Source organism: Micrasema longulum, unplaced genomic scaffold (assembly GCF_059751315.1).
Source record: "Micrasema longulum isolate JH-2025_06_02 unplaced genomic scaffold, ASM5975131v1 h1tg001567l, whole genome shotgun sequence".
Classification (NCBI taxonomy): domain Eukaryota; kingdom Metazoa; phylum Arthropoda; class Insecta; order Trichoptera; family Brachycentridae; genus Micrasema; species Micrasema longulum.
Genome location: NW_028278750.1, coordinates 69,088 through 96,208, shown reverse-complemented (window position 1 = coordinate 96,208; position 27,121 = coordinate 69,088). Strand labels below are relative to the sequence as shown.

At 34.8% G+C, this 27,121-nt stretch overlaps 1 protein-coding gene across 2 annotated transcripts in view; it reads left to right on the top strand.

The window, feature by feature from the left end:
* Positions 1 to 1,570: 1,570 nt before the first annotated feature.
* Positions 1,571 to 27,121, top strand: part of LOC148274822 (zinc finger Y-chromosomal protein 1-like) — a 30,589-nt gene continuing 5,038 nt past the window's right edge. Inside the window, exons 1-10 of one of the 2 annotated variants that reach the window (XM_088236540.1) lie at positions 1,571 to 1,952; positions 4,492 to 4,602; positions 7,227 to 7,339; positions 10,090 to 10,189; positions 10,857 to 11,078; positions 12,386 to 12,568; positions 14,605 to 14,780; positions 15,676 to 15,789; positions 19,564 to 19,584; positions 21,649 to 21,852. In XM_088236540.1, coding sequence (XP_088092666.1) covers positions 1,848 to 1,952; positions 4,492 to 4,602; positions 7,227 to 7,339; positions 10,090 to 10,189; positions 10,857 to 11,078; positions 12,386 to 12,568; positions 14,605 to 14,780; positions 15,676 to 15,789; positions 19,564 to 19,584; positions 21,649 to 21,852 — 1,349 coding nt within the window. In that variant the 5' untranslated portion in view covers positions 1,571 to 1,847. The remainder of the gene's footprint in view (positions 1,953 to 4,491; positions 4,603 to 7,226; positions 7,340 to 10,089; positions 10,190 to 10,856; positions 11,079 to 12,385; positions 12,569 to 14,604; positions 14,781 to 15,675; positions 15,790 to 19,563; positions 19,585 to 21,648; positions 21,853 to 27,121) is intronic. The other variant, XM_088236541.1, reaches the window with a different exon arrangement.

Genomic DNA, 27,121 nt, shown 5'->3' with positions numbered 1-27,121 from the left:
ACAATGGACATGAACATAAACGTTCTTGTGATGTAGGTAATCGGTGTTTAAAATTGCGCTTAATTAATTTATTTTACCGTGGTTTTTATTTCACTTCAAGTAAACTTTAACGCAAAAGAAACAATTATTTCACAATTTAGGTATACTTAATAATTTTAAATAATATATTTTGTCCACCGGGATCTCCAAAAATTACACAATATAAAACATTCTTCTGAGAAAATTATTTACGCACCCACACACGCGCGCTCTCGCACATTCATTCACACATACATGAATACAAACGTCGCAAACACACAATTTTGTAAACTCTTTTCTTATACCTACTTATTTTTTTATAAAAAATGAAAATACTTGAGTTCTAATTATTTACTAAAATATTTCGATTTTCAGACCATTTCCTAAAAGTAGTAAATGTCTTGTTCTGGAAAAATAAAATTCGTGTTATGGTAGAGTGGGATTTGAACCACCAACATTTGGTTCGTGAGCTTACAATACTACCTCGGGATCACAACCCGGTTCGCATGATTTTAATTTTTTCACATTTTTATTTTTTATTTCAATGTAAATAGTAAAATGTTAAGTGCTCATTTAAAAACATGTTAATTTTTCCGTTTCTTAATTTTTTTATATTAAGTAAATATTAAATGAGATTAGATTTATTTATTTGTGACAAAATACATCGTTTTGTTTTAGTTTGCGTATTACATTACATTGCATAGTTTTTTGTACGAAATATTCTTAATTAACAAAAGTGCTGGTATGAGGGGATATTAAGTATTATAACACAACATTTTTAGTAAAAATTCGATAAAAAAAACATCACATATCACTCGTCACACGGGCTGTTAAAACTGTTTTACTTAGGTGTTTTTTTAAGTGCGTATATGTTTTGTATATTTTTTAGGTCATTAGAAAATGAATCGTAAAAATTTATTGCTGTATACACAAAACTATTTATTTTTCTGTTAGTCTTAGGTTCTTCACAAATTAAATTATTTGAAACTCCCGTATTTAAAGCTTTTAGCCAGAATAAAATACCCGGTGTATGGCTTAACCTTAAATTTATTTAAAGAACTACAGATATATGAAATTTAATATGTATTTTCCAGTTTGTAGAGCGTTAAAAACTTTACAAAACTGCATCATCATTAATTCAAATCCGCATATTTTCGAGTTTACGTTTTTGCCAGTATACCCACGATATTATGTATCACTAGGTTGTCAGTGGATTTTTTTATTACGCTCTAGCATTATCAATATATTTCTACTTATTTTTTATGTAATAGCTGTAAAAATTCTGAATAAATAACAAAATATGATTGTGTTCCCAATTTCAGGATGAAAAAATCTAAATAAAATAAACAAATCTAGAGGAAGCATTGTTTTTATGCAACAGCAGAGTTATGTGACGTTCTATCCTCTCTGCCTACCCTTACGGAAAAACGGCGTGATGGTTTGTTTTTGTTTTCAATAATCAATAACCCAAAAAAACTGTTAAAAAATACGGTCTGGAAATGTATTCGAACGCACCTCACAAACAATAACCTGTCAAGTAATTGGTGCTGTCAGTGTTTCTATGGATTTAGCCTGTCAATCAAATTAAAATTTTACTAACAAAATAACAAATAACATGTCTCGAGTCTCGAACTCTTTGCCGCTTGTTTGTTCCCGATTTATAACAGCGGAATGCGTTGAAAATGGACCCCATAATTGAAACACTTGCGTGAATCATAAGAACGCGTATATTTATCTAAAAACAAAACTCATTAATAACAATTTATTAGTATATAATATTTTTACTTTGGCTGCGTTTAAGTAGATTTATGGCCGCAAAATAAGTAAGGATGGAGGACAGAGAGGACACGTGCGGTGCCTGCCTTTCCAAGGAATGTCTCGTTCCTTTGAAGAGTGAATTGTGGGAGCATTTTTACTTTTTGACGCAACTGAAGGTATTTATTTAATTTTCACCTTTGATAATACATAGACATGCCCTGTAGAGTAACATTTTAAAAAGCTGTGACACGAAAACGTAACCATAGTTAAGTAGTCTTCTGTGCCGTCTCAATCCTGGGGATTGGTTTGCAGCCAAGTCCTGCATCTCGTCCTCCATTGCTCTGTATTCTCTGCAGCCCTCTTCAGCTCGACATACGGGCGCAGTTCAAATCCTCGCACACTTGCTCCAAATACTCCCGTCGGGGCCGCCCTCGGCCATTCCCTCTATTATGTCATGCAGGAAGCCGTCAAGGCGCATATTTATTTAACACTTTATATACTCAAATCAACTGCTTCACAAGTGTATAGCTTATGTTAGGTTTTTGTTATTTTCATTGTGCGTTTTGTAATATAAATAAAAATAGATGTACATTAGGGTAGGCCGATAATTTTTTTTTCTGGATTTTGAAATAAAAGGGGTCTAAAAAGTTGCCTTTTGAATTACTCAGAATGCAAAAAATATTCGATACTACTTTTAGCCCTCAACCAGAGCTTGAAATTTTCGAAAAAGTCGATTTTTTGGAGTAAACCGGCTGTCATTTCGTATTTAAGTAAGAAAATCAGTCTAATTAAATGTTATAGTCCGGCTCTTTCGTCGGAGTTATCATTAAATGTCCCCGGCTACCGCACCCGTCACACGTCGAGCTCTCTATTTCATCTGCCAGCAGTTCGTACGAACTATGCCCAGAACTCTCCACTTATACGTTTTGTAAGTGAATATAATTTGAACTTTCCCCTTATTGATCCATTTGATTTTAAAAAAATAACATTTAAAATGCGCGTCTTTAAACATACTTTTTTGTCTTATACTTAGTTTCAATAATAAAGTCTTATTTTATCTTATTTTATTATATTTTATCTCTAATTCTTAATATTTTAAACATATTTATATTTTCGACACTTGACACTTGTGCAATATTTACATATATTTTCGACACTTGACACTTGTGCAATATTTACACACATGTCCACCCTCATTCCAATATAACACCCACTCACCCACCCTCTCACTCACTTACACTCACACAAACACGCTAGTATGTATTGTACGTGTATTTAATGTATTTCTGTGGATATCTGTCATTGGTTTTATTCCCTGTATATTTTATTTGTTGTATTTTTGTTACATGTATTACTGTTGATATCCCCAATAAATAAAATAGAAAATAAAATAAAATTAAATCTTATTAAATAAGCATCTAAGGGCGTGAGTTGCACTTTGTTTTGTTATAAATGGGTAGCATTGTTTTAATAAGCCATTGTTTTCGTCAATATTAGCCAGGCGCCCGCCGGAATTAGTTCCGCGGAGTGTAAACTTTTTCCATTTCGGTAGTTCTAAAGCGCGTTCGAATTTGTAATGTGATTAAGTTATTTCTGTACTAACACAAAATAATTTTATCAATATAGATAATTAACAAAATGTTCAGACAGTGATAAACTTCAAACCTCCTGGTTGAGGGCCATGTTGAGGAGGGCATGTGATCCAAAATGCAACTTTTTAGACCCCTTTCACTTTGATAAACCTCATACATCATTGGCCCACTCTAATGTACATATATGCGTAGTGTTTAAAACTGTCTGGACATTTTGTTAATTATCTCTGTTTATTAAGTTAGTCTTCTTTGTTTATTCTCAAATGTAGAAAAAGATTTCAACAAGTATATTGTTAAGTGTCCTCGGCACGGGTAACCCCAGTGAGGTCACATTATTTTTATTATTAATTATAGTTTGTAAGAGAAAAATACGAATAAATAAATACACAATTTATATACATATTAGGGCGGACATATTGCCTTGAGGCAATTTCTTCCTGCCTACCCAAACTGTTCAGTTCGAGAAAATTACAAGTACATGGACATATTGAATCTTACATTTTATACAAAAATTAAAAACAAAGATTAACAAAATAAAAATATATAAAAAATTAACACTATACTATGAAGAGAGGAGAGGGGATGGGAAGGAAAGAAGAAGGATAAAGGAACAACTTAAATATTTAGATAGTGACATTTAAATCTTGACCTAAATGTAAATAAAGAAGAGGCGTCTCTAACATTAGTAATGTAATAATATTTGGCTGATTTATATAGCGCCATTTTTGTAAAAACTTACCTCAAGGGCGCTTTACAATTGTATATCTAAACTTACATTCTAACTAAACTAGAGTGATATATTATATTTCCACATTTAAAATTGAGGGTATGATAGTGGGATTTTAGTTGGGATCTGAACTGACCGGGGCTGTCGATGATTCGTAAGTTTGAAGGCAATCGGTTCCAGGCAGAGGGGCCGGCGGCGGCAAAAGCGCGATCTCCGAATCTAGTGTTTGGGGAGCGCCGGATTTCGACAAGTTAGATTAGTAGATTTTCTTTGCCACGTATTTCCCTAATGCAAAGGTCCGATGGGTATTTTGGAGCCATTTTATGAAGGGACCAGTAGATTATTCCACAATCAAGCAGCTACCGCTGTGAAAGCTTGTGTTTTGTATGGTTTCAGGTGCCGACGCTTTGCTGGAAATGTTACGATGTGACTCAGTCCTCTCTCTCACTGAGAAATAACGCCCTAGAGACAAATTTGACTCTCTCGCAACTGGCTGCAGTCAGCTCGGTATGGCATTACTATTTAAATTTTATTTTTTGTACATGATGTTGATTGTACATTCGCAACCTTATTGCGGAATGGCAATTTCTTCCAGCCAACCGATAAAATAAATGTTTTATTTCAATAATTCATCTTGCAAAACATATTTTATTTATTTAATTTTACAATACGCCCAAGGGGCATTTACAAATAATATACAAGTAAGTACAAACATAGTGCGTAAAAATTTAAAAGATAAACAACGCTTTTTTGTGTACATTTAGAAACAATAAGAAGCATACTGCCATGCAAAATAAAAAGTAAAACTTTACATAGTAAAAAAGAAAAAAAAAAAAAATGGATATAAGAAAAGTAATTGAAATAAAAAGCAAATTCTAAATAACTTGTAAAGAATTCAAACAAAAAATAAATACATTTACATATACTTATAAGTTTTAAAAAAAATGGTATCAACAAATTATTGTTAAAAACAAATAATGAAAATTAGTTAACAGTAAGTATAAATGTGAAAATAATATAATATACGGTACACGAAAATATTTGACAAATTAATATCAGAAAGAGATAAGATAATAATAATCCACATCAAAAACAGAGAAAGAATTGTATGAAAAAGAAAGTTTTATTACAACATATTGAATAGAAAATAAAAATTAAAAGGCTAAAAAACAATATAAATAATTGTATTTATATGCGCGTTTTAAAACACACATTTTTCTCTTATACTCGGTAGTTTCTATAAGTAATAAAATCTTATTTTATATCGAACTAGCTGACCCGACAGACGTTGTCCTGTCCGAACGTTGGCTTGCCTCGGGAAAATACTTTTTATTGGTAAGTAGGTACCTAGGTACTTGTTTATGGTTGAATTCCAAAACATAAAATAAATATTTTTCAAAAATATAGAATTCTTTTTGCAAACGTCAAACTCCAATCGGCAACTAGGCAACGCCTGAAAATGTTATTTTTTCAATTTCTATGAAAAAATAACATTTTCCTAGTATGTAGGTGAAATAATTCAATTAGATGAATCTCACCCGCATAAATAAAGGTTTCAGCTCGTTAACTTCACAAACATCACCAGATGAAAGAATTGAAGGAATACAGATGTTCAAATATAGGCAGAATGGTGAATGTTACACAGTGTGTAAAGTGGCCACTTAAGCCAGCCATTGACAGGTCATAAGCCCTGTAGATGCCTAGACTTCTATATTACCTTCTCTTAAATGTTCTTCATCTCTGTTGTAATATGTTAACTTTTATTTATGTTTTTTTTCCTTCTCTTTTTTGTACTTCAATTAACAACCTTACATATAATTACTCCACTACTTCGGGAACTACACTGGCTACGTTTTCTACAGAGGGTCGAATACAAACTCTGTCGGCTTATGTATAAGTCACTGCGCAACTCTGCTCCGGAATATCTAAGGGAACTCTGCACTCCAGGTGAACTGGCTGACAGGCGTCTCACGCTTAGATCGGCTACGTCTACGGCGAGAGGAAAAGTTATTGTACCTCTACGCAAACAGCGCACTAAATTTAGTGAACGCGCATTTGCGGTCGCAGGCCCTATGGCATGGAATGCTCTCCCAGCAGAGGCGCGAGGCTGTGAAAGTGAAGTGATGTTTCGGAAAAAACTTAAAACCCACTTGTTCTCTAAATCATTTGAATAAATCCGTAGCATGTGACAACAAAATAAATTATTTTAATTAAACTACAAATTTTAAAGAATCACTATGTAAAGCGCCCTTGAGGTATTTTGTTACGAAAATGGCGCTATATAAGTTATCCATAATAATAATAATACTTTATAATATGGAAACTTCGTTGGTCCATTAGATTTAAGTCTAACTGTGTAAAATATAAAACTTTGTAACTGTACTGTATTTTTTGTAAATAAAATAAAATAAATAAATAAGTGGGCGATATCAGATGAGTTCTAGACCAGATCAGTTAAAACCTAGCTCCTGTAAAAAATTATGCATTATGTAACTGAAATGGCTCAAAATTAGACAGCGGAGAGACTATCACTCCCTCTCACTTCTGTTCAATGTACTTCATAGTCCTAACGCTCCTATATACCTGCGTGAAAAATTTCAACGCTTATCAGTTCATGGTTTACCCCTTCGTTCTACTTCTCGAGGGACTCTCTTAATACCCATCCACAATTCCTCTTTCTTCTCTAACTCATATAGTGTCCATGCGGCTCCACTGTGGAATCATCTCCCATCCACTATCAGAGATGTTACTACATTATCTCTGTTTAAATCACGTCTGAAGAAACATCTCCTTTCTCTTCCTTAATCTTTCCTTTTTCCTCTTTTTTCCTTTTTCCCATTGAGTAATAGTTTTGATTTAAGGTAATTTATAAACAAATACGTTTATTTCTATTTTTATATATCTTTAGCTTTTTAATATTTTTTTTCTGTTGAATATGTTCTGTAACTTGAATTATAAAAATAAAACTTTTATTTCATTGGTTGGTTGGAAGAAATTGCCATTTGGCAATCAGCCCGCCAATGTACAAATAACATTATGTACAAAATGTCAAATAAATATCCCATCACTCCTTAGGTTTAAGAAACTTTTGCTGAACAAGCTCTAATCTTGCAATGTATTGTAATTTTCAGTTGACGAATAGACGAAGTTCGAGACTGATCAAGTCTGAAGTCTTGCACCTGGGTTCAGATCACTATGATGTTCCGTCTTCTCCCAACATAAGTGTTCTGATACTGCCGTCCAAGTAAGTGTGTCCGTCCAAATAGATAAAGGAATTAATTATCAACAATGTTTGATTATGTCCAAATGCTTGCAGACTGGCTGGATTTCCTCCCTAAGGAGCTGTTCGTATTTAAATTTATTTCAACAGAGAGGGAAAAAGCTTTTGAGAAGGGAATATGGAAGTCTAGGCATTTACAGGGCTTATGACCTGTCATCGGCTGGTGGTTTCAGCTCTTTTACTTCACAAAAGTCAACAGATGGAAGAGTTGAGGAAATGTGGATGTTCAAACATGGGCAGAATGGTGAATGTTACACAGTGTGTAAAGTGGCCACTTAAACCAGCCGATGACAGGTCATAAGCCCTGTAAATGCCTAGACTTCCATATTCCCTTCTCAAAAGCTTTTTCCCTCTCTGTTGAAATAAATTTAAATATGAATTAATTATCATTTATGTTTAAAGCATTACCTTTGTGGTCAGACATTTAAACTAATGTTAATAAACATATTACAACAGAGATGAAGAACATTTAAGAAAAGGTAATATAGAAGTCTAGGCATCTACAGGGCTTATGACCTGTCAACGGCTGGTTTAAGTGGCCACTTTACACACTGTGTAACATTCACCATTCTGCCTATATTTGAACATTTATATTCCTTCAATTCTTTCATCTGTTGATGTTTGTGAAGTTAAAGAGCTGAAACCTTTATTTATGCAGGTGAGATTCATCTAATTGAATTATTTCACCTACATACTAGACTAGGCAACGCCTGAAAATGTTATTTTTTCAATTTGTATACTTCTTCATGGACCAGGTAATTTATCAACAATATTTTGAGTTTGTCCAAATTTTTGTAGACAAAGACTGGATTCAACTCCCTGGGGAGCTGTTTATATTAACATATTACAACAGAGATGAAGAACATTTAAGAAAAGGTAATATTATAGAAGTCTAGGCATCTACAGGTATTACAACTCAAAATATTGTTGATAAATTACCTGGTCCATGAAGAAGTATACAAATTGAAAAAATAACATTTTCAGGCGTTGCCTAGTATGTAGGTGAAATAATTAAACTAGATGAATCTCACCCGCATAAATAAAGGTTTCAGCTCTTTAACTTCACAAACATCAACAGATGAAAGAATTGAAGGAATATAGATGTTCAAATATAGGCAGAATGGTGAATGTTACACAGTGTGTAAAGTGGCCACTTAAACCAGCCATTGACAGGTCATAAGCCCTGTAGATGCCTTGACTTCTATATTACCTTCTCTTAAATGTTCTTCATCTCTGTTGTAATATGTTAATATAAACAGCTCCCCAGGGAGTTGAATCCAGTCCTTGTCTACAAAAATTTGGACAAACTCAAAATAATGTTAATAAATATTATTATACGAGCTGAACTTGGCAATGCATTGTTAATTTTAAGTATGAAATAATTTCTAGCCTAGTATTAAGTTTTTATTATATTTGTCAAGTACTGATTTTACATTTTCCATACTGGCAACTCATATAAGACTGTAAATATTCATTTCCTTCCCAAATCCTTCCTATTTCAAAATTCTTGTTGCTTCTACCGTTCTGTGAGAAAGTCACATGTGAAAAAAATTAAATATTTCTGAAGAAAAAAACATATCAAAATTTAAAATAATGGTCAAGACATATGTGATAAACAATTTATAAATTAAATATATTTGCAATGTTATTATTAGAACACACATAACAATATGTATGATATGTGTGCCCTACTTTAAGATTTAAATAAATAAATAAATAAAATTCACCTCTCTGATAAATCTTTATCATGTAACGTAGAACTAATATTGACTCCATATATATGTTCGGCATACTAAATGGTATAATCGATGTTCCATCATTACTGGGACAAGTAAAATTCAATATTCCGACTCGTAGATTGAGAAACAACGAAGTACTGTTCATCGATCAGCATAGAACAAACTATGGCCTAAATTCTCCAATGACCCGCCTTTGTCGTATTGTTAACTCAAGACAGGATCTGGACTTTTTTGGTTTAAGTTTACAACGATTTAAACGAGCACTAAATAAATAGTCCAGATCTTGTCTCGATGTCCCTTATGTTTGTCAATGCTTCTTTCTTTTTTCTTTAAATGTTTTAAACTACTCTTTTATTTGTAATATTTAAACCTTATAAATTGTATACATGGACAATGTCCGTTAATAAATAAATAAATAAATAAATCATATACAAAGTTTTAATTTTCATATGTTTATATTTGTAAAAATAAAATAAAGTGTTCAGTAGACTCAAATCAATGTTTAATTTCTAACTAATTCTAAGTTTAAATATGGAGTTCTACAAAATAAACACCAAATCAATCAATTAATAATAATACACTAGCAGCTATGAAGCTGATGCGTGTATATCAAGTGTACATGATTATTAAACATTATATTCTGCCATTGATTGAGAGTTACGCCTCGCATAACATCACATAGTACGCTAAATCTTGTCTCGGAAGGGCGCTGCTCAACACCAAAGTATCCTATATCCTCTCCTCTCCTCGCAGAGCGTTTTACTGCTGCCTCTTTGCTGCCAGTCCGTCTACCGCGTGACCAGTTCTTCTCCTCTTCGCCGCTAGGAAGCTGCCGGCGCGATAGCTACTATCACGTGATCCGCAGTATTAGCGTTCACAGCTCTTCAAAACGCTCGTAATGTTATGCGGAGGAGGCGAGCAGAGTGATGATTGATTGTTGATGGCATTTGGTGAATGGACATTGTTGTTTTCCAGGTTGGAAGACGGTTCCTTCGAAAGCGATTCTGGACATGCGGACTATGACGATGGTGCGTTAGAAACTCTCAAAGAGGAGCTGCCTTGTGATGAAGTCAAGGTAAGAAAATACTCTTTTATATTTAAATTTGTCGCAACAGAGAGGGAAAACATTTTTGAGAAGGGAATATGGGAGTCTAGGCATTTACAGGGCTTATGACCTGTCATTGGCTGGTTTAAGTGGACACTTTACACACTGTGTAACATTCACCATTCTGCCTTTGTTCGAACATCCATATTTCTTCAATTCTGCCGACTGTTGATTTTAGCCAAGTTAAAGAGCTGAAACCTTTATTGTCGCGAAGAGATACATCTGACTGAATTATTTCACATTCTGAAAACAATTTTCTGAATTGTCCAAAACAATTTTCCGAATTGTCCGAAACAATTTTCCGAATTGTCCGAAACAATTTTCCGAATTGGACCAACTCAAAACATTGCAGCATTGTCAAGGACTGGCCAGGACTCGCGAGGGAAGTGCGCGCGCAGCTAGCTCTTTATTGGCTAGCCCAACATTTCAGGGCTGTCCACATTTTTGTAAAGGAATAACGAGAATTATTTCTGAAAAGTACATAGCTAGCATATGCCGAGGTTCCTATTCTATCTAGATATCAAGGTCCCAGTCCAAATGCCGCTAGATTTTTGCTACGCGACGTTACGTCGACACCAAAGCCAAATTAAAATTTCTATGAGAAAGCTGTATTTTGATTCATAATTATCTTTTACAGGAAGAAAAAACCGACGCTGCCGGTGGAACTCCGCTGACACCGGAAATGTTGAGAAAAAAGGTAAAAAGCAAAAAGAGGAAAAAACATAAAATCAAAAAAAGAAAAGAGAAAAAGGAAAAATACCTCGAATTGGAACCGGAAAATGCAAGAAATGAGGAAACAAGACCGGAGCAAGAGAAGCGCGTTAGCAAACGCATGGTCCTGGAGACTGATGAATACACGGTAAGGAATAATTTTATGCAAAGGGATTAGTAACTGAACTCCATCCCTGTTGTAATTTGTTAATCTTAATTTATTTCATTTCTACACTTTATTTTGGGGTATGGGCACGCACTCTCGCCGCATTTTTACCACTAACAACGCCGCGCAAGACACGCCGGAACTGCCCGGCGTCGGCACGATCGCCAGAATCTGTGTGTGCCCGGTCTGCTTCGGTTCAGTTGGCTTTTGCTCTCTCTTTCTAAAACTTACAAATACCCACATTGTGAAAATTCGTGTCTCGGTTAATTCATTCAGTGTTTTACTTAATTTAATCACATCTTGTATTCATCATATTATCCATTAAATCTCAGAACAATGTAAGTAAATCTTTCATTTAATTTCACACAACCTTTCAACGAAACTGCGGTTAGTCAAACCAACCATTTCATTTTAACAAAAGATTTCGCTACAGGTGCATAGGGCATATTGCCTTAAGGCAATTACTTCCTACCGTCCCAAACCGTTCAGTTTGAGAAATTACAAGTACATGGACATATTCTAAGGAACTATATTTTATCTTGTAATTTTATACAAAATTAAAAACAAAAATTATCAATAACACTATACTATGAGTAGAGGAGATGCGAAGGAAAGAAGAAGAAGGAACAAGTCAAATATTTAGATAGTGACATTTCAATCTTGATTTAAATGTAAATAAAGAAGGGGCGTCTCTAATGTTAGTGCGTAGATTATTCCACAATTGAGCAGCTACTACTGTGAAAGAAGAGGCAAGAAAATTAGAGCGGTGAAAGGGTATTAAAAGTGTTCTCTCATTACTAGAACGAAGAGATAATCGAATATAGAACCAATATAGAATGAATAATGACTCCCTAGAGAGTGAAATCCAGTCTTTAAGTCAAATTATCAAACTGATAAACTCAAAATATTGTCAACAATGTTTGAGTATGTCCAAATGCTTGCAGACTGGCTGGATTTCCTCCCTAGGGAGTTATTCTTATTTAAATTTATTGCAACCGAGAGCTTAAATGCCTAGACTTCCATATTCCCTTCTCAAAAATGTTTTTCCCTCGCGGTAAATTTAAATCAAAATATTGTGTTTAAACTGATGCGTAAATGAATGGAGGAATACTGGAAATAACCCAGAATTTGTTATATTTATGGAGAGATTACAGTTATTAGATGCGATGTGTTCTACACATCACCGGGAAGGGAGAGTTAAATAAGATGACCAAAAACTCGACACGTTTAGGTGGCTGTGGTGGTGGTTCAAGTTCTAGCCAACCGACCGACGATGATTCTGTTCGCAGGTGATCCGGCTCAGCTTACAAGAGGTGAACGAGGAAAGAGACAAGGCTCTCAGCGGCGCCAAATATCAGCAGGCTCCTTACAAATGCGAGGACTGCGTCAAGGGTTTCAACTACCCGGACGTGTGGGAGAAGCACAGAGCTAAGCATACCGGGCCCGGGGAGCAGTGCTCGCTTTGCAAGCAGGTACACAAATTTGTCATTCCAAACACGCGAACAAAGAAGTAATAATGATCTCCCGTACAAAACAATCAAAACTCTGCCTGTTCGGGGACTTCTGTGGCTTTGCATCATTTTGGAACAAGTTAATAGTAATACATTCAAGTTTCCTCTCAAACATAACCATAATACACGCTTCACGTCTAATGGTGGCTTGGCAGTACCAAAAGCATGTAATAAGTATGGAAATTAGAACGAATTAGAAAATGTAAATACATATTTATTACATTAAGGAATATTTTAAAAATATCTTATTACTCAATTGTACAATCTTTGTTACAATATGGTATTGTAGGATGGGGTGGTGCATACGCCAATATATTAAACCCTCTTAAAATGGTACAAAGATAGCCTCAACATTACCGTCGTTATACCGTCTCTCTATGAACCGATGAAGATTGCATTTGTGATTGCCCCAAGGAACCTGTTGTGAGGTTTTTAAATAGGGAAGCAAATCTAGACTTTTACATTTTTCGGGCTTGGGGTGTAGTGGTCAGCGCATTTGCCTACCATACATAAAACGCGTTTTTAAAATATAACATTTCTCAGTCCCTGGACTGGCACCTAAAGCGTAAAACTGATCATTTTTTATTTATTTATTTATTTAACTTTTTGTACATAATGTTATTTGTACATTCGCGTCCCGTAGATCTGGCATGAACTGCAGACGAGCAGTCGGCAGTGGACGTTCAGGATGTCGAGAAACGGATGCCTTTTAAAGTAAGCGAGCGTGGTTAAGGCTCTCAGGAGGCATCCGCAGTACATGGCCAAGCTGACCGTATTGCTTCCGCTTGATAACAGTTGTCACCGGAGTTTGTTGCGTCTGTTCTCTTATTACTTCATTCCCTACAAATTCAAACACAGTCACATCAAACAGTAAAAATCAGATATGGTTGATGTGAAATATTTATTGAATTTCATAGCACCTGAAGCATAAGACTGATCATCTTACCTTCAAGTATGAAAAAACGATTTTTCAATTCATTTATTTATTTTATTTTATTTTTGCACCACAACAAGCCAGGAGGCCCAATTACAGTGGTGAATTACATCACAGAACACCCTGGCTTGAGAAAAATCACATTTTTTAATTTTTGTCTTTCCACTGGGAATCGAACCCGGAACCTTCCGTGTGTGAGTCAAGCGTCTTGACCACTCCACCACGGAGACCGCCATATAACATATACATTACAAACATATATTCAATACGTACGTATTATAAAAATAAAAAAATACATGAAAGAGACTCATGTCAAAGTAGTAAGAGAATCCTGCTCCGGAAAACCCCTTCGGGTACATGGAACAGATCAACATCCAGAGCGATGTTGTTCAGCATAGCGATAGCCCTTGCAACGGCAGGCTGGTCCTAAATATCGGAATATGAAACAATCTATGCTGACGCTGTCTTACGTAATTATCAGGAACATACAAACCAATGCTCATCATAATCTCAGAATTATCGACCATACCGCGCAACAATGGATAAAAATGTGCAGTCAAATACACATTCCTTCTAGTCTCTAAACTGTTGTAGCCGAGCATACCCCGGAGAAACTCGGTCGGGTAGAGCCGAGGATAATACCCGCACTCTCTCATGTAGAAATATCTCCTTTTGGATTTTCTCTATCATAAGAGAGTACTTCAGTTCATGTGGCCCCCAAATCATCGAGCCACTCTCGAGTCTACTTCGCGCCGAGGAGTTGTAAAGAGTCCTTAATACACGGGTATTTTCGAAAACCCTGGGAGTACGCAGAACAAATCCTAACATCTTCAATGCATTACCACTGATTGTCTCTATGTGTTCGTGAAATGTCAGAGTGCTCACAAATCTAACGCCCAGATCCTTAACATTCGATGTTCGTATCAGATTATGGTAATTAACGAATGTTGTAGCGAAAAAATAGAGTTTTTTGGGCAAGATACGCTGCGATTGGTGTGCGAATGCAGTACACGGCAGTACAGCTTGCTCCCGTTTCTATCACCCCCGATGTCTCTGCTCGCAGATAGTTCCCTCCGCGACGTCGCTCCGCGGCCACCTGAAGTCCCACTTCACCAAGTACCGCTGCAAGGCGTGCGGAGAGGTGCGGGCGTCGCGCCAGCACATGCTGGAGCACTACGGGCTGCTGCACACGCACACGCCGCCCGTCTACGTCTGCAACGTGTGCGGGAAGACACTCACGTAAGACTGTTGTCGCATTATTTCACCGCTTTGTAATGTGTTAAAATACGCACGCTAAGTGCCGAGTGGGGCATACGGAAGTCCAGGCATTTACAGGGCTTGTGACCAGCCAGTTTGCACACTGCGCCTGTGTTTAAACATCCACATTCTCTCAACTCTTGTTACACAGTGTGTAAAGTGGCCACTTAAACCAGCCAATGACAGGTCATAAGCTTTATACTGCCTAGACTTCCATATTACCTTTTCAGAAATGTTTTCCCTCTCTGCTACATTAAATAATAAATATTCAAGAGATTTTAATTCTTCATTTTTTTAATTTTTTTTTTTTATGTAATGATTTTAGGAAATGAAGGAATTTCTGAAGTTCCTGTAAAAATACAAAAAATATCGTCTACGTAGCGTCTCCATATTATAATACGTTTCAAAAGTGGCGAACTGCTTGCTTTAAAATATTTCATTCTCTAATTCGTCCATTAACATGTCAGGAAACAATGGACTTTAGGAAATGATGAAATTTCAGAAGATCCTGTAAAAAACCATAAAATGTCGTCTACATAGCGTCTCCATATTATAATACGTTTCGCTAGTGGCAAATTGCTTACTTTAAAATATTTCATTCTCTAATTCGTCCATAAACGTGTCAGGAAACAATGGAATTTAGGAAATGAAAGAATTTTAGAAGTTCCTGTAAAAAGGCAAAAAATATCTTCTACATAGCGTCTCCATACGTTTCAGAAGTGGAGAATTACTTTGAAATATTTCATTTTCTAATGCATTCATCAAGATGAGATAACAATGGACTACAAAGTTGACCCATTTGTAAACTCCTTGTCTGGCTATAAATTATATATATATATATATATATATTGATTGTATGATGTAATTTTTATTCCAGGAAAAGAACGATGTTTCAGAAGCACGTGAAAATACACTTTCCCAGCACAAAACTACCTTGCGAGAAATGTGGGAAGCTCTTTAAATCTATAGAGACTCTCCGAGCACATATGCTGTAAGTTTTTTATAATTCATTTATTAAACTTCGTGTATTTTTATTCCTGTTTTGAAAGACGTCACCGCGACCTGACTATTGTGAGGGGCCCCACTAGGTCGATTCACCTAGATGTTGAGAGCGCTGGGCTACTGAGTGGAGCTTTAGATCTGTAGGATTTTAGTAGTTGAAGGTTGGAGCTCCTACCCCAGTTAGAAGTTGACAGAATACACGTAGTTGCTGTTTAATGTGTATTTATTACATGGCGAATAAATGCTTGTTATTCCAATCTTAAAACATGGCATCGGCAGAGGAAGGATGAAAGCTGAGTGAACGCGGTTGAAATGCGATCTCTTAGACGAATGTGTGGGGAATCAATGTATGACAGGGTTACGAATGATGAAATCAGGCGAGAGTGTAAATCTGAGTCAAGTATAATTGATAAGATGCAACTAAGGGTCTCTGAGGTGGATTGGTCACGTAGAACGAATGAACGACGAAAGGATGGTAAAACAAGTATATGTGGCAAAAATGAACGGTAACGTGAGACGAGGACGACCGAGGAAGACGTGGCATGATCAGATAAACCAAAATCTTAAGTCTGGTCACGTCAAAAGCAGACAGAACCGAAGGGCATGTATGACAAGATGGACGTGTGTGGCGGTCCATTCTCTCTGCCTACCCCTACGGGAAAATGGCGTGATGGTAGTAGTAGTAGTAGTAGCGAATAAATAATAAATTGTGTCGCGCGAGTGCTACGGCGATGAGGAGTTGAAGTAACTACACTTGAGCTACATGCTGGAACTGAGTGACTGGTTGAACTGGACTGGGCGTTGACTGCGCCCTGTGGTCTCTTTATAGGCCACGTTCCTTTGTTCTTCATATCTCCATGGTAGGGGACGATGTTAATGTACTGCAGGACGTTGATCTCGTGTTTCGCAGAGTATAATGTATTGAATTCAATAGAAAACGCTGAGTTTCTCCTTGGAGTCGTGACACTATATTTCAGATGAAATTATACCACATGTTGCGCTGGTTCGACACCGGCTGTCTGCCGGAGTCAGGCGGTCGTCTGCAGAAAATGATGGAGACTTTCATCAATCACTCATTCACACCGAAGTTTCTTTTATTTCTAAATTTGCCGCCGTACAGTAAGCCTATTAAAAGTGAGTAGTTCTACGTCAGCTTCAAAAACACATTTGTAGTTGATGAATTTATGGTTATTTGTTGCCTACTAAACGTCGAGTCATGTCGACTGCCTAGTAGGTTCCACATAAATTGCTTAATATTTATCCGCGTTGATATCGTTCCGTAAAAATCGTCTCGTGAGAACGTTTTTTACTTCTCGCTCGTTTTGGACAAATCTTCAGACTAACATGGTATGTGTGATGCGCAGATAGAGTAAAAGATTGTATTTACAGTTTTATGATTTTTTATCAATACAAAAGATACAATATATGAACCTAACTAAACTTAATAAAATAGAGAATTGAAATACTTAATAATAACTCAAGGACAATGTTTGATTATGTCCAAATGCTTGCAGACTGTCTGGATTTCCTCTGTAAATGCCTAGACTTCCATAACCCCTTCTCAAAAATTTTCCCTCTCTGTTGAAATAAATTTAAATATGAACAACTCCCTAGGGAGGAAATCCAGCCAGTCTGCAAGCATTTGGACATAATCAAACATTGTTGAATTACTACCTGGTAAAAGAAGAAGTATAAAAATTGGAAAATTGTTTTCAGGCGTTGCCTAGTAGGTGATTTGGTTCAGCCGGATGAATCTCACCCACGTGATAAAAGTTTCAGCTCTTTTACTTCACAAAAGTCAACAGATGGAAGATTTCAGGAAATGTGGATGTTCAAACATGGGCAGAATGGTGAATGTTACACAGTGTGTAAAGTGGCCACTTAAACCAGCCAATGACAGGTCATAAGCCCTGTAAATGCCTAGACTTCCATATCCCCTTCTCAAAAATTTTCCCTCTCTGTTGAAATAAATTTAAATAACTCAAGGAATCTAATTTGTAAAACGTAAAATAAAGCAGTTAAGAAAAAGTATGAAATCGTAACAATTAAAATTAAATCAAGTTTTTGTCTAAAGAACGTGTGTCACCGAACACAGCCAAAACGCTTCTCTCCGTGTCCGTCGCTCGGACCTGGCGCGCGGCGTCGCGCGTGACGTCTATAGTGTTGCCACAAATTTCTTTGAAAAATATAGAAAGCAGGGGGTCTACGCAAAATGGAAAGATCGGCAAGGTGTCTAAGAGACAAAAGATTTGGGGACCTCTGACTTAAAGCAATCCTTTTGATGTATCCCTTCAGTAGTTTCTTCGCATGGTGCCGGCCAGGTGCCAGGGGCGAATGCTCCTTATAATCGATTATTTGCAGCCTACCATATTTTTTTGACATCGAAAGTAATGTTTTATGTTACAGTATTATTAGGAAAAAACACATCACCAAAAAAATATATTACTTCTCTTGGGTAAGTAAATTTATATCATATTCCTTTATTCCACACAGCGACCAGTTGCGCCAAAATTATTACTACTGGATCACACGAGATTACTCTGCTGACGAAAAAACACTCATTTAAATACGTCTTAAACCTAAAATTTTAGAATCTCGTTCGAAAAATTACACTTGCGATTACAGTAAAATCTTGCAGCTTTCATTAATGTAATTTAGTCTTTCAATACTTTTTCATAAGGTCTAGTATTCTTTAAAATACATCAATTTGACTTACGACAGTCTAAGGGAGGTGACAATATACGCACTCGTTATGTGTGAGAAAGAGATAACGAATATATTTTGTATGTCTTAACACGGAAGTTACAATAATACTTTATCACACTTATGTTTCGGTGATTTGAAAGTAAATTTGCTTTAAAATAAATTGATATTTTGATATTTTAATCGAAACGAATTGATATTTTAATCCATAATATTAGCGTGTCAGTATAAATCTTTTAGTGGGTTTTTAAAAAACAAAGATTCGCTAATTGTTTTTTAATTGTAATTCGTTTTTGTGCATACGATGACAGTTGAATATTATAGGTTATTCTTCAGTATCCATTTAAACTTTTAAAATTTAGTTAGAGTTATGATAAAAACGTTACTAGTGTATAGTGTTAAGAATAAATATATATGAAGAATTATAATATGTATAACTTATGTCGTTTTGTGAATAATAATGTGATATAAAAGTCGATGAAACAATGATTCTTAAAACGTAATTTATGTTTTGTTTGGTGAACTATCGTACTCGGTAAGGAATACTTTTTAATTATTTAGTTTTTATCTCATTTATGAAGAAATAGTGTTTTATTTCAAGACAAGTTATAATAGTCAGACTTAAACAGAAATGCACCGGTACGCTAATGAATTATCCAGTTTTATAAATGACTTTTTCGGCACTTGGCCCAAAACACGGAATAGCTGCGCGGATGGGTCGTTGCTTTCTAATGACGAAGGCGGGAGTTCGAGTCCTTAGGGGTACCATTTTTTTTTTGCAATTATGTTTTTTTAATCAAATGTTTGTGCTATATTATAAAATATTTTTACTGAAACTATTAGCCGCTGGAGCCATTTGCTGTGGATTATATATCAAATATAAAATAGACTTGTTTTTTATATGCCATACTACCGCTATGGACATTTTATCAGAATTTTCGTAGCTTACCCATTTAAAAACTCACCGATTGCCACTGCCAGGTGCTTTTTGCCGTTATTGCCGTTATATTTAATATTATAGTTTTATATCCACTAACTTTTCTGTTTCATCTTATTACAGCCATCATGAGGATAGCAAAGAGTAAGTAACAACAACTTTTTGTACTGGCATTGCACATTGGCGAGCGTATTGCCAAATGGCAACTTGAACTCAAAATATTGTTTCCGGAGACCTATAGTCCTTAAAATATAGCTCGATTAAATGACAGCTGCCGAACTAATGTCACTTGTGATGAAAAATTACTGATCATTGATGATGTACCGATCAAATCGATTTTATCCGTTTTTTCATGCAAACATGAAACTGTTTCCAAAAATTTATATAAAAACGAGACATTTAAAAAACACAAAAAATAAGACATTTATACTTTTTTCATGAACAACATCGAATGAATAATTTTTTTTTATTCGATCAATTTACATTGATCAATTTGTCCCATCTGTCCTTTCTGACAACTGTCATTCTAATCAAGCTATATTTTAAGGACTATAGTCTTCTTGCATTTTTTGACAATCATAAGTTCTTTCAATATTCAAATACACCTTCGTGTCATCAGCATTCACCGTATATTTTGAGTCAAGAAACCATTTTCCAATATTATGAACGTAGATATAAAATAAAAGTGGCCCTAGCTGGCTACCTTGAGGGACACCTGTGTTTTAACTTTTCTCAAACAAATCTAGCCTATTTTAGTTAATAAGTTATTGAAACTACACGTTGAGAGCAGCTCTTGCGGCAGCTTATTCCAACCACCGACAACCCTATTCTTCGTATTCTTCAGCCTTATTCTCTCCACTGCTGGATGGCGGATGGCGGCCTCTTCCAAGCGTCTCCATTCCTTCCTATCACCCGCTTTCACCATCCACGTTTTACCGGCAATGGAGGCAATGTCGTCGACCCATCTTTTCTGTGGCCATCCAACTCGTCTTTTATTTGCCCATAGTCTCCACTTTATTATTCTGGGTGTCCACCTGCCATCATTTTGCCTCGCAGAGTGTCCTGCCCACTGCCATTTCAATTTCGCTGCACGATCCATGATTTCCACGACTCCGGTTCGGCGTCTTATTTCTTAATTTCTTACTCTGTCTCTTAGACATACACCGAGCATCTGTCTTTCCACGGATCGTTGCGTGCATTTTAATTTCTGGCTACTTTTTGTGCTACAGACATGGTTTCTAGTCCGTATGTTGTCACCGGCAATATGCACGATTCATACATTGTCTTTTCAAGCATAAAAGGACTTATTTTATTTTTTATTTATTTTACAACATTATTTTGGTACGTGTATTTGTACACAAATCTGTACAAATACACGTACCAAAATAATGTTGTGTAATAAGATCTGGTCAAATATAAGTAAAAATAAATTGCAGAGTCATCTGCAGGCGATTACTAGTACTTAATTTAACTCGGAAGAGTCTTAACTACATAAAAATAAAGTAATCTGCTAATTAAAATACTTAACTTCAATATCAATACATAGATGGCGCTCCAACTCGCTTGTGAATGGTTTCTCGTTTAGTAAGACATATACAAAAATCAAAAATGTTACCTGTGTGGATATTCGCTAATAAGCGGAATGGGGAATGTTGTAGTATCTACTTAAAGTGGCCACTTAACCCAGCCAATGACAGGTCATAAGCCCTGTAAACGCTCGAATATCCATAATCCTGAATTTGGAAAAAAATTCTACCTCATCTCTGTAGGGATATAAATAAAAATATAAAAGGACTTCTTTATTTTCAAAAACATATTTTAGTTTGCCGAAAGCAGCCCAATTCTTCTTGGTAACTCCGCTGTCTGGTTATCTTTACCAAGTTTGACTCTGTGTCCTAAATATATGAATTCATCAACCACTTTGATTTTACTATTGACTATCGTATTGCTCCATGGTTTAAGGTTGATCTGGTTTTCTCCGGTCTGAGGCTGTGGCCTCTGTTTTGGTTTGAACACGGGATAGAAATATGGGCTGCTTAGTGACTGTTTAGTATTTTATGCCTCCATCAAGTCGCCTTTCTCCCACCTTCCTGCAATCTTCATTTAAGAATTTTCAGTGCTTCAAATACGAGTGGCATGGCGATTGTTTCTATGGAAGCTTTGTCGGTTCTCTTGTTCTCAGAATGTAATTTTCGTTTTGTTTCGCAGTCGGCACGCTGACCAGAAGAAGTTCTCGTGCGACCAATGCCCCAAGACGTTCCGCTACGCCTCGCTCCTCTACACGCACAAGGTCACGCACGTGCAGACCCGGGACTTCTACTGCGTGGAGTGCGATCTGCGCTTCAAAACGCAGTCCAACCTGCGGCTGCATCTGCGCAAGGCGAGCAAGCACGCTGACCCCGCCACTCTCAAGTAAGAGCACGTAGAAATTAATTCCTAGAAAGCGGATAGCCGTTAAACTGTCGATATGTACAGAAAAAACGATTCATATCGTTTAAAAAGGCTATAAAAAAATGGATAGTGGAGCTAGGTAGAAGTAAAATGGATTGTCTTATTCGCCCATACCAATATTGAATCAACTGCTCCACAAGTGTATAGCTTATGTTAGGTTTTTGTTATTTTCATTGTGTGTTTTGTAATATAAATAATATAAATGTACATAAATACCTTGTTTTTAAAACTGTCTGAATATTTGTTAATTATCTTCGTTTTTTTAAAGTAAGTCTTCTTTGTGTATTCTCAAATGTAATTTAAAAAAAGTATATTGTTAAGTGTCCTCGGCACGGGTAACCCCAGTGAGGTCACATTATTTTTATTATTAATTATAGTTTATATTAACATATTACAACAGAGATGAAGAACATTTAAGAAAAGGTAATATAGAAGTCTAGGCATCTACAGGGCTTATGACCTGTCAATGGCTGGTTTAAGTGGCCACTTTACACACTGTGTAACATTCACCATTCTGCCTATATTTGAACATCTGTATTCCTTCAATTCTTTCATCTGTTGATGTTTGTGAAGTTAAAGAGCTGAAACCTTTATTTATGCGGGTGAGATTCATCTAATTGAATTATTTCACCTACATACTAGGCAACGCCTGAAATTGTTTTTTTTCAATTTCTATACTTCTTCATGGACCAGGTAATTTATCAACAATATTTTGAGTTTGTCCAAATTTTTGTAGACAAGATTGGATTCAACTCCCTGGGGAGCTGTTTATATTAACATATTTCAACAGTCCTTGTCTACAAAAATTTGGACAAACTCAAAATATTGTTAATTATAGTTTGTAAGAAAAAAATGTGAATAAATAAATATTATTCGCAGAAAATATATTTTATTCAGCAAGCGTATTGCCTTATTAATGGGTGAATTCTGATCTGTGTGCGTGCTTCTGGGTGTGTAAAACAGTGCATGAGATCTCGCTCTAATCTGATCTCTTTCAGTATACAGTAAAACCTCGTTTTTACGTTCCTCAATTTTACATTTTCCCGCTTTTTACACCGAAATGTTCAGGACCCATTTTTCTTCACACATTCTCATACAAATATTCCCCCCAAATAACGTTATTTACATTTTTGATCACCTCGGTTTTACGTTTAAAAATTTTCGGAATTCATTTGATGCGTCAAAAGGCCAAAACCATGTCGTAATAACGATGCCGTGGCCCGCGCGCCGCCGCGCTCGCCACGCGAATGTAGAATAAAAACAGGTGAACAACTAATAAAGGACAAATTATTGTCTTAGCCTAAATTCAAAGCAGGTGCAGTGTAATGGACCTTTTTGTTGAAGTGTCTTCCTTTAGGGTTAGTCTTAGTTTTCATTGGAACAAAAACGTCATATTGACTTGTACAAATAATGATGCGCAGTTGACAAACGTTTAGGAACAATAAAGTTTTAATATCATTAAATTGCGATGTTTAAAACACAACAATAAAAATATTTAAAGTTATAAAAAATATGAACATATTACAACAGAGATGAATAACATTTAATAAAAGGTAATAGAGAAGTCTAGGCATCTACAGGGCTTATGACCTGTCAATGGCTGGTTTAAGTGGCCACTTTACACACTGTGTAACATTCACCATTCTGCCTATATTTGAACATCTGTATTCCTTCAATTCTTTCATCTGTTGATGTTTGTGAAGTTAAAGAGCTGAAACCTTTATTTATGCGGGTGAGATTCATCTAATTGAATTATTTCACCTACATACTAGACTAGGCAACGCCTGAAAATATTATTTTTTCAATTTCTATACTTAACTTTTCTTAACTTCACAAACATCAACAGATGAAATAATTGAAGGAATATAGATGTTCAAATATAGGCAGAATGGTGAATGTTACACAGTGTGTAAAGTGGCCACTTAAACCAGCCATTGACAGGTCATAAGCCCTGTAGATGCCTAGACTTCTATATTACCTTCTCTTAAATGTTCTTCATCTGTGTTGTAATATGTTAATATAAACAGCTCCCCGGGGAGTTGAATCCAGTCCTTGTCTACAAAAGTGGAAACAATTTTACCGCGATCTATTAACTCAGTTTTACACTCTTTTTTTTCTCGCTCCCTTGAAAAACGTAAAAAGGTTTTTTTTACTGTATTTGGATTATAGAGGGTGTTCTTTAAACCCTGTCACATCCGAAACCACGATGATCAGTATGAGCAAGAAGACATATTGGCACATTAAAATAATCTTTTAGAACGAATATTTTTTTGAAAATAAAATATCAAAAAAAACAAATGGTTGCTAACTTCTGCGGGGGAGAAACGAGGAGGGGGGAGGGCAGTGGCGAGCGGCGACTTTTTTTATAGGTAAGCTTTAATTTTTTTCATAATTTGTACCTGCATGTACATACATAATACATACATATAAGTAATCTCGCAAATGAGTGGAGGCGTATAAAAAAAGTATATACAGGTACACGGATTCTTTTTCTATGGTTTTGTGTAAAAACAACTTCATCTCTCCAGCTCCAGTTTCACCTGCTGGCAACAGAAGACGCAATACCTACTTATTTTTAATCAAAATAATTTTAACCAATAACCCAACAAACAAACAACAATTAATAACTTTGCCTAATATGTAGATATATTCTCCATTATTTTAAGACAGTACATGTATGCAAAAGTTAAAAAAAATAAAATATGTTAAAAAATAAGGATAATAAAATAAGTATATTCATAATTCCTTTTTGTTTGGCACTGATTAAAAACACCGTATATTTGTTTGTAATTTACATTTTATACTGCAATTATTTAGGTACTAATATAAAAGGAAGTAAACATTTTATTGTAAGACGTCACTCCCATTATGTACACAAAAAAATATTTTTTCTTTTACTATATATTTTTTTTTCTGAAAAATTAAAAAAAAAAAACAATAAGATTAGATTTAAATTAATTAATTTATGCCAAAATACATAATTTTAACTTTACATATTGCATTACATAACATAACAATAACATTCATTAGAAATATTCGCAATAATATTGCGACAAAAATGTCACGTGACCGTCGTGACCGCCGCGCCGCGCCGCGCCGGCCGTCAGCTTTTTTTTTTTTTTTTTTTTTTTTTATTTTATTTAAATTTTTTTTTTATTGATAAACCCTTACGGGTTACATACATTTAACAAAATGTTTTCACTTTTAAAATTCAAATTCTACTGTTAATAATAATATTTTTAACATCTTTTGTAAAGGTTGCCTGAGTCTTTTGTTTAGTTTTGTCTGGTAGTTTATTGTATAATTTCAGTCCATGGTTTATAAGTCTCGATTGTCCTTTTCTCGTTTTAAAAGATTGTATATGATATTTTTCTGAAATTCTCGTATTGTGTTCATGTTTACTACAATTTTTTTCAAGTTTTAATTCTTCGTCTACAATTACATCAGTGGCTAATTTATGAATAAATTTTAAAGATTCTAGTTTAAAGAGTTCAGTTACGTTTAATTGTTTAGTTTGTTCAAAAAGTTCTTTAGTTGCTGTTAGATAGGGAAGGTCATATACTAACTTTAATATTTTATTTTGCTGTCTTTGTAGTCTGTTTATGTCATTTTGATATCCTGTTCCCCATAGTAGTTGCATATAACATATTTTAGTTTTAACATATGCTTCATACATTAAAATTTTTTCCTTTATTGGAACAAAGTTTTTGATTTTAAAAAATAGACTCGATAAAGTTGCCACTTTGCTAATTAAATTGTTGATATGAATTGTCTATGTCAATTGTCTGTCTATTGTTAGTCCTAAATATTTAACATGTTCAATTTCAGTTAGTCGTTCATTATTTATGTAAGCATCTACTTTGTGACATTTTTTTCTAGATTCAAAATGGATAATATTGCATTTTTTTTCATTAAGTGTAAGTAAGTTTGTGTTTGTCCATTTAGTCAATATAGTAAGGTCTTCGTTTATGTCATTGTTTGTTAATACGTCTGTTTGATTTTTATAAAAAAGTCCAATGTCATCGGCATACATAATAATTTTCCCTTTAAAATTATACAGTGATAAGTCATTAATATATAAAATATATAACAGTGGACCCAAAATAGATCCTTGTGGGACTCCAAAATTTACTGTTTGTATTTTACTTTTTTTTTCATTTACAAAGGTATACTGCTTCCGATTAGTTAAGTATGATTTTAATAGTTTGTATTCTTGAGATTTTACTCCTATATCATTTAATTTTTTTATCATGGTCTCAATGTGAACCGTATCAAAAGCTTTTTTAAAATCTAATATTACTCCTGTGGTTGGAATTTTAGCATCCATATTTGTTTGAATATAATTAATCAAATTTACTAGAGCGGTTCCAGTTCCTTTTTTTTCTTGAAAACCATGTTGGTTTAAGCATATTATATTAAGATTTTTAATATGTCCCATTAATCGTTTATGAATACATTTTTCAAAGATTTTATTAAATACAGTTAAATTTGCTATAGGTCTATAGTTACTAGGTTCCGTTCGATCTCCACCTTTAAATATAGGAGTTATTCTTGCAGTCTTTAGTTCTTCCGGGTAGATTCCTAACTTTATATGCATGTTAATTAATTTTGATACGACCGGGCTTAAAATATCTTTGAGATTTTTTATGAGTGAAGGTTTAATTTTATCATATCCTGGCGATGCATTTTTTTTAAGATTGTCAATTATTTTACACACTTCTTTTGTCGTTGTTGGTCTAAGAAAAAAGGTACTATTTATGTTTCTTCTTCGTTTTTCTGATATGTTTAGACATGGTCCATCTAATTTACTTGCAAGGTTTTGGCCTACATTGGAGTAATATTCATTGATAATGTTTGATATTTCTTCTTCATCATTTGTGAAAATCCCATCTTTTACATTCATTTCTTTTATACTAGCTGACTGCAATTTTTCTCCAGACTTGATATTTTTTATTATTTTCCAAAGTTTATTGCTGCTGCCTTCTGCTGATTTTATATAATTCTGGTAATATTGTTTTTTTGATTTTCTGATTTCATTTCTTAAATCTTTTTGAATATTTTTTAGTTCAGTTACAAGTTGACTGTTATTTCTTTCTTTAATCATTTTTTTATATACTTGATTTTTATTTTTTATTTTTTGAAATATGTTTTTAGTTAGCCAACCCTCCTTTATTGACGTTGTGAAGTTTCTCACCTTGGTTTTTGTGTTCTTTTTTATTTCGTTTTGGAT